Source organism: Equus caballus, chromosome X (assembly GCF_041296265.1).
Source record: "Equus caballus isolate H_3958 breed thoroughbred chromosome X, TB-T2T, whole genome shotgun sequence".
Classification (NCBI taxonomy): Eukaryota; Metazoa; Chordata; class Mammalia; order Perissodactyla; family Equidae; genus Equus; species Equus caballus.
The window spans coordinates 67,910,055-67,918,683 of record NC_091715.1 but is presented as its reverse complement, the minus strand read 5'-3'; the positions used below and the strand labels follow the sequence as shown (position 1 = coordinate 67,918,683).

The window sequence follows — 8,629 nt, the reverse complement described above, 5'->3', positions numbered from 1 at the left end:
AACAAAATTCTGGAAGCCACTTTCTGTTCCTCCTTCTCCACCCCCAAAGGCCAACTGGTCATCAAGTCCCGTTGATTCTACGCCCTAAAGATCACTCAAATTCATCTCCTTCCTCCCCATCTTAATGCCATAGCCCTAGTTTGGGCTCCTTTACCCCCTTACTTGAACTAGATTTGCTCCCCTCCAAACAAACCATTCTCCACACTACTGCTGGGATTTTTAAAAAAGTTTTTATTACAAAAATAATACATGTAAAAAAATTCAAACAATACAGAAATAAAAGCACAATAACCCACCCAGTATACATATAGCCATACAGCCCCCTCCCCTCCAATCCCAATCCCCGGAGGTTGTCACTGGGAACAGTTTAGCGTATATCCTCTTACACCTTCTCCTTTGCATATACAAGTATATATAAACATGTATAAATATACACACACAGTTTCGTCTTTTACAAAAATGGGATCACACTTGTCTGTTACATATGATTCTTCAATTTCTTTCTTCACTCAATATACAGAAAATTTCTAAAACACAAATCAGATTCTACCACCCCACCAGAGCTCCTCATTTCCCGTAATATGAAACACACATTCATTAGCATCAAACTCAGAGCTCTTGATAATATGCCTCCTGCCCATCTTTCAGTCTCATCTCTAGTCATTCCAGCATTAAAGGACTGGAACATAAACCACCTTAAATCCTTTCTGGAACAAGGCAGGTACAAACAAACAAACAAACAAACTAGGAACACACTCTGCCATTGCTAGACTTTGGCCTTTCGCTTCATGTTATACTCTGCCTGGACTTTTCCATCTGGCAAGCTCCTACTAATTCTTCAACAATCAGCTTAAAAATTACCTCTAGGAAGACTTTCCTGACTTTTTCAGACATGATCACTCCTCTATTTCCCCCTATACTTTATTTCTAGCTTCTTAATTGCACTTATCTCACAGTACTGTAATAATTCATTAACATGTTTTGAATTCCACTTCCCCTCCCCCAACTTGATGGTGAGCTCTTTGGGTAAAAGTAATGTGTCTCATTTACCTTTGCATCCCAAGGATTTGATAGAGTGCTTATCATGGAGCAGATGCTCAATAACAAATCTGTTGAGGATTTTATGATTCTAGGAACATTTCTCGAGTACCTATTACGCACAGAACCATATCCTAAGCATGAAAAGAAACGGAAGACACAGTCTTTGCCCTAAGGAACTTACCATTTTCCTACCATTTCCCCTGGGGGGCAGGGACAGAACACATTTACATGGCAACATATCATTTCTGATATATAGGCTGTTTCAAAGATTTATAGTCATTTGCCTCAAATCCATTTAGGAACAAGGCATTGTATAATTAAATAAATAATAAATAACGGGCAGTTTGTCCAATACGTTTGTTTTTAGCATGGCACAGAGTCCACCAGAACTCAATTCTCTGTCCCAGCATGGGGGCTGTCACCTGTTCCAGCCTGCAAATTAGAAAACTGAGATGATACCATGCTTGGAAAATTTCTAATACATCAAGAGGACATAAAGTTATTAGTCCTTTCATAATTTCTCCTCCTGCCCCAGGGAAAAATGATACTAAGAGCAATAAATAGAGTTAAAGGAAGGTACTGGAGAAGGAGGAGACTGCTCTTTTTGTTAGTGGTAGGGGGAAGGGGGTTGCTTGGTTTTAAATCAAAGGGTGACACTGCCCCAGGAAGATCAGGAGAGGCGATTTGTCATTTACTTGCTATTTTTTAAAGGCTAAGGTGTTAATTAATCTGGTGACTTAAAGATCAGACACTGTACAAATATAAACAAATTGGGGAAAGGTGAACCACCTAGGCTGGAGAACAGGGAAGGCTGACCAAGCAGGCCCAAAGGAAGCCTCATTCATCAGAGTCCAAGTCACTGTCCCCACCAATCGAGTGGAAATCCTCACTGTCCTCCTCGTCCTCTGACAGGTGGACCTGGCTTAGTACGCTCGGCCCAGAGCGCTGCTCTTCCTCCTCCTCATCTTCTTCCTCCTCTGATACCTCATACCCACCGATGCTGCTGAAGCTTGTGTCTTGGGTGTTCGACTTGGGATCAGGCTCCTCATAGCTCCCATAACTGAGAAGAGAAATATGTCATCTCTCAAGCTCGGGCACCATCCTCTAGCTGACCAGTCCCATTCTCGGTACCACCAAGGGATCAGCCCATCTCACCTCCCCTGGACACTAATGACTGGTTCTGGACTGTTCTACACATCCCTGAGAGAAAAATGATCCTGTTCGAAAACGTCAACTTGCCAACTTCATATACACAAGAACCTGAATGAAAAGAAACTCTCCTATACCTGAACAACACACAGACCATAAATGCTCTGACAGCCTCATGGTTTCAGCTACCACTTACAGCATCACTCGTCTACACAGCCAATTAGTCAACAGTCCTGAAGATCCTCTTCAATATATCTTGTCTCTCTCCCTTCCTTTCCATCCCTACTCTGCCTGCCTTGGCTCAGTCCTTTGTTATCTCAGGCCTGCACCACCGAAATCAGTCTTCATGCCTCCAGTCTTGCTCTCCTCCAATTAATTCTTCACACTTCTGCCAGAGTGCTCTTTATTTTTTGTTTGTTTGTTTATTCTTAATTTTACTTTAAAAAAAATCACACAAGTAATGCACGTTCACTGGTAAAAAAAAAAGTATACATCAGAAAAAAAGAAAAAAATCACCAATAACTCCACCACCCAGAGATAATCTTGATATATGACCTTCCAAATTTTTTTCTATGCACTTCACTTAGATGCTTAAACATTTTTTATTTACAAAATTGGAATACTCTACATACTCTTTCAGGAATCTGCTTTTTTCACTAATGATTATAACAACTTTCCATGTCAATAAACATACATCTATAGCATCATTTTAATAGCTGCATGGTATTCCATTGTACGGCTGTAACATGATTTATTTAACAGTCTCTCACTAGGACATTTAAACTATCTCCGATTTTCCCACTATTAGAAACAATGCTGTGATAAACATCCTTGTACAAACATCTTGATGAAGGTGTTTTATTTTTCCCATAGAATAATTTCCTAGACATGGAATTTTGGGGCCAAGGGGAATGCACATTTTTAAGTTTTCGATTTATGATAATAAGTTGCTATACCTCTCTCACCCACCCCATTTTATCAATTTACATTACCACCAGTTGTTTGAGAATCACCTTTTCGAACACTGGGCATTATCACTCATTTTCATCTGTGTTGATCTTATAGGTAAAAAATGGCATTTGTTTGATTCTTAGGGAAGTTATTTTTCCATATATTTATTGGCCATTTGCATTTCTTTTGTGAATTGTTAACTCATGTCTTTTGCCCATTTTTCTTTTGGGGCACAGGACAACCTTTCCAAACTGTCAATCTGATCACACTACTCTCATTCAATGTCTGCCCAAACTTTCAGGCCCTTCATGATTTGGTCCTTACCTACCTCTTTAAATTGTCTCTATCACATGGATCACGGATCAAAAGCTCCAGCCACACTGAACTTGCATTCTCGAGAAGCGTTTCATGCCTCTGTGATTTCATACACATTGTTCCTGCTCTCTCGAGTGCCTTTGCCTTCTTCTTCATCTAGCTAATTCCTATTATGACTCAGCTCAGTTTCCTTCTCTAACCAGCTCCCCTACCCCACTCCTACCCAACTCCCAGAAAAATCTAGTGCCTGCCCATCACAGCACTTTTCATGATCATCTGTATACCTGTTTTAGGTTTCCACTAGACTGAACTCCTTGAAGGAAGGGACCATACCTTAGTTGCTTTTGTACTTGTGATAAATATTTGCTGAATGAATAAATAAAGAGTCTAACTGCTTACTGGATACCTTTGGCTAGATGTAACATATGTACCTTAAATCCAACATGTCCAAAGACAAATTCGTTTTTTTTTCCTCCTTTCCTATTCCATCTAACACCTGTTCTTCTTCTTTTCTATCCTGGTGTTCCCACTCATTATGTATCTGATCTCCTTACCCCCTAAATCCAATTGATCTACTGTCTAAATAGCTCTTGAGTATGTCCCTTCCTTTTCCCCCAGTCCTAACAGGTCTCAGTTGAGACCCTTATCATTGCCCTAGAATTATTTAACATGCAAATCTGATGTTACTTCCTTTTCCTTAAAAGTGATGATTCCCATTACCCGAAATCCAAATGTTTTCACATGCCATTTAAGGTCCTATACAATATAATCCCTTGCTACTTCTGGAGCCACAACTCCCAACAAGCCCCCTTTGCTCTGGAACATACTTTGTTATATTTGTGTGCCTTTGAACATATTATTCCATCTCTAAGGATCTCCTCACCTGCTGCCACTTATACACTTAGTAGACTCCTATTCATCCTGTAAGGCCCAGTTCAAATGTTCCCTTGTCTGTGAAACTTTCCCTGATTACTCCAAGCAGAGTGAGAGACACTCCCTCCTCAGTGGTGACTTGGCACTTTGTACTTAACTTATGCTATAGCACTTATCACACTGTATTTGTAATGACTTTATTTGTATCAGTCTCTTCCACTAGACTGTGAGCTCCTCAAAGGCAGGATATGTCTTGCTCCTCTGTACCCCCAAGGGCCTAGCACAGTGCCTGGCCCTAGTAGGTGCTCAGGAAATGTTTGATGGATGAAAGTAATCTGATGCTGGGCCCTCTGACATCATAGCTGGGCACTGATGCCACAGCCCTGTAGCATGTTGCTGCCGATTACCTGATGTTGCTATCCTCCAAACCATGAGAAGCCTCCCCACCGTCTCCCTCATAGGACATCATGCTTTCTTCATTTTCCATGCCCATCCTTGTGTTCTCCTGAAGCATGCGGGGCTGTTTGGGTCTTATCCCACCAGATCCCACATCAGAGTCACTTCCGCTTTCACTCAGCTGGATAGCTGTGAAAAGAGACAAATCCTGTGATAAGCTTGACAGAGTTAACATCTTCGGCTGGGTCTTCCAAAGCTAGTTACTCTCACACATCTACACAGGCACCTTGCCTGGACTCCTCACCTCAGAGGGGTGCCTTGGGTCAACACTGGTGAGAGCTGTAGTATGGAAACTGAATACAATAACTACTTCCTTTTTCCATCTCAGTCCAATCTATTTGCTTTTTTTCCTATCATCTCCTCCTGTACTTTTTCCCTGTCACTGCCATCAATCTACAGAACATCCCAAAGGAGGATCTTTTTTGTTAATTTTCCTTTCCTATTGCCACATATAATACTTCTTTCTCATCTTTCTCAAGTATTCAAATCACAGCTGCTACCTGGGCATTACCTTTTCCACTGTTATCTTTTGCACCTCCTGTGTTCTATTTCTTCACTTCCTCTAAGGCTACTGAATTTGATCATCCTATGAGTGAGTGCTCAGTACTCTGAGGTTGGTTAATGGGACTCCAATAAAACAGGAGCTTCTGGTAACAGCATACACAGCCAAGAGCTTCCTATCTAGTCCTGAGGGTGCTATGGTGAGTTACATAGGAACAGAAGCAAAGAAGCAAGGCTTACCAGAGAAAGGATTATCTCCTTCTTCATCACTCCCAGCATCTTCCTCATCATCTTCTCCTTCAGACATAAGCAAATCCTCATACAGGACACTTGCTTGAGGCTGTTGCACAGTTCCTTCCTCTTCGTCTGCAAGATCACCATCTGCATCTTCACCTTCCTAAATAAGACCAGTTGGGGTCAAAATCCCATCAGTAGATCAAGTAAGAGATCAGAAGCCACCACTAGCCCCCCACTTGCTGCCTCACAAGAAGTTAAGTAATTTTGGTAGATAGAGTCATTTTGCTGGTTTAATGATTAAAGTCAGATTGGGCCTCACTATGGAGGCCCTCTGATATTGCCTTGGGATTTGGTCTGCCCTGTACTGCTCGGGCTCCTATCACATAAGGGTATAATGTAACCATAAGCTTTCTGTAAGCATACTCACTGGGGCTGGAGTCTTAGGTTTCCCATCCTCCTCCTCATCATCATACCCTTCAATATCTACATCAGAGTCTTCCTCGCCCAGCCTACCTCGGCCCTGCCGCATCTGAGTAAGGAACACAAATAGCACATCATTGAGGGACGTGCCTGTAGGAGGAGTTAACCAAAGGCTCTTACCCAGGACGGATGCTCCTCCCTGATAGCCCAGCCAACTCCACAGCTGGTGGGCGCTGTTTACACAGCTCAAAGCATGTGCATTTTTCCCCATTCATTCTTTGGAAATCATGGGTAGGGGAAAAAACAAAGAACAGGAAGGTCCTTGGTCTACTCTTCCTGTAGCATCACAAGGAGACTCTTCCTTTCTAACCCAAGCTTTCCTTAGCTTGTGTTCGACTCTTTAGGATAGAAAAACCCTCCTGAGTTTTGCACTTTCCAGTGGAACCCCGACTGAGGTCAGCTGATAGGATTTCTGGCTTCAAATCAGGAGTACCTTCTGATACCTCTAAAAAAGGCTAATTAAAAACTTTTATTTTATAAATAATTTTAATTTAGAGTCTAACATACATACAGCAAAGCAGCAGGGCAATTTTTTTGAACTCTGTCTCTGAATGCAGTTGGTCTTTCTAGTCACCTGTCAGGTTGCTCTGATGGCCTCATACACTTTGCACACTGTGCCTTCCCTGAAGTTCTGCTGAGCCTGACTCTGCCCATGGGGACAGACACAAGACAATGCCAGTCATGTGACCTGTCACCATCCCACCTTGAAATCATATTTCTAAGCCTTCATTCCCAGGGCCACGGGGTCCAATTATCCTTGACACATGTCCTATATCACACCACCACTTCCCCACTTCCCACCTCAAAGCATGCCACCAATCTCACAAAGAGAAAACAAACCCTCCTACCTGTGCCACCTGCTTTTCTGGAGTGGCAGTGGGAATATCCAGGACAGACATATTGCTCTCATCTTGAAATACAGAGGCATCTCGAGACATACTGAGGGATGTGTTGGTATCATACAAATCAGGAGGCTGTGGCACAAATCACATAACTTAGCTTCTATTTAGGAAAGGGAGTAAGAAATACAGAGAACTCCCTTTTAGCGCATTCACTGCAGAAAAAGGTCATGCAGAGCAATCCATTTAAAGAGAAAACACAGTTTGACACAGCTTTACGGACAGGTTTTTCAGTATCTTATAAATGTTGTTTATTCTAGCAGAGAGGCATCTGATGCATATGATCAGAAGCCTGAAGCAGAAAAGTATCAAAGCTATGGGACAACTCTACGTCCTAACAGCTTTTCTGGTCAATAACCTAACTCTTCTAAGCCTTGTCTTATTGTGTTTAGGCCCAGGGCTTCACAGCAGTGCTATTTTGATTATTTGGTTTAGAGACATCTAATAGGAAATGGAATAAAAGAATTTCAATTCCAACAAGAGCATGGAATGGCTTAACAGCTTATGAACTCATCAGAGGATGCTATGAGGCAAAATGGTGTGGTGAAAAACCATGGGCTTTGGAGTAAACTGCCCTGGGTTTGAGTCCTAGCTCCACCACTTGCTAGTTGAGTAACTTTAACAAATTACTTAGTCTCTCTAAGCCTTGGTTTCCTCAACTGTAAAACATGGATGATAATGTCCACCTCACAAGGTTGTTGGGAGAATTAAGAGATATGTGTAAGCTCCTTACTCAATGCCTGGTAGTCAATAAATTATAGATCCCTTCCCTCTTCCCTCTCCTAAAGAGAGTAAGGATTTAGCAAATGGACTGTTCAGTGACAGGAGGGCAGGAGGGACTAATAAAGAACATGCTGGAGAAGGAGGAAAGAGTTCTCTAAAAAGCCGGCTAAGGGCAGAATTATGATGTAACTATTAAAAAATCATGTTTTTCAGACTCTTTAATGAAATGAAATGTTCATAATGTGAAGTGAAAACGACAAAATCATACTGACCAATTTCACTTTAAAAGTGCATCTATAAATGCACGCATACACACACACAAATCTCACAGATTTGAAAGAAACACCAAAATGTTCACAGCGGTTGGTTCTTTCTGAGTGGTGGACTTGATTTTAAGTAACTTATTTCTTCTTTATATTTTCCAATTTTTCACAATGAACATGTTACTTTCACCAACAAAAAATCCACGTGTTACTTTTTATTTTTTTTTAAAACAAACAAGCAAGGCTAATTAAGAAGAGGGTTTTGGAGAAAGAGAGGCAAAACAAATCAAAGCTTTACTGAGCAGATAAACTAGTTTTGAAACTAGAGAAGTGAAAATCAGGGAATAAAAGGCCATGTGGGAAACTGGAAAGTGAGCAGTTTTGGCTAAAGTGATAAGCTGAATGTATGATGCAATATAAGCTAGGTGGAAATTGTTAAGTGAAAATACATTGAGGACAGTAGTCCCCACTTATCCGCAGTTTCGTTTTCTGCAGTTTCAGTTACTCATGGTCAATCGTAGTCTGAAAATACTAAAAGGAAAACTCCAGAAATAAACAATTCATAAGTTTTAAATTGTATGCCATTCTGAGTAGCGTGATGAAATCTCCTGCTGTCCCGCTCCCTCCCACCTGGGACATGGATCATCCCTTTGTCCAGCGGATCCACAGTGTGTACACTATCCGCTCATTAGTCACTTAGTAGCCATCTTGGTTATCAGATCAACTGTCACGGTATCACAG

At 41.4% G+C, this 8,629-nt stretch overlaps 1 protein-coding gene across 9 annotated transcripts in view; it reads right to left on the bottom strand.

Moving 5' to 3' along the window:
• Positions 1-211: 211 nt before the first annotated feature.
• TAF1 (TATA-box binding protein associated factor 1) overlaps positions 212-8,629 on the bottom strand; it is a 71,718-nt gene continuing 63,300 nt past the window's right edge. For 5 of the 9 annotated variants that reach the window (XM_005614257.4, XM_070258793.1, XM_070258794.1 and 2 more), the window contains exons 35-39: positions 6,852-6,977; positions 5,951-6,052; positions 5,527-5,683; positions 4,737-4,914; positions 212-2,101 (exon numbers count right to left, since the gene is read on the bottom strand). In XM_005614257.4, coding sequence (XP_005614314.1) covers positions 1,879-2,101; positions 4,737-4,914; positions 5,527-5,683; positions 5,951-6,052; positions 6,852-6,977 — 786 coding nt within the window. In that variant the 3' untranslated portion in view covers positions 212-1,878. The remainder of the gene's footprint in view (positions 2,102-4,736; positions 4,915-5,526; positions 5,684-5,950; positions 6,053-6,851; positions 6,978-8,629) is intronic. The other 4 variants (XM_003365809.5, XM_070258797.1, XM_001493192.7 and 1 more) reach the window with 1 other exon arrangement.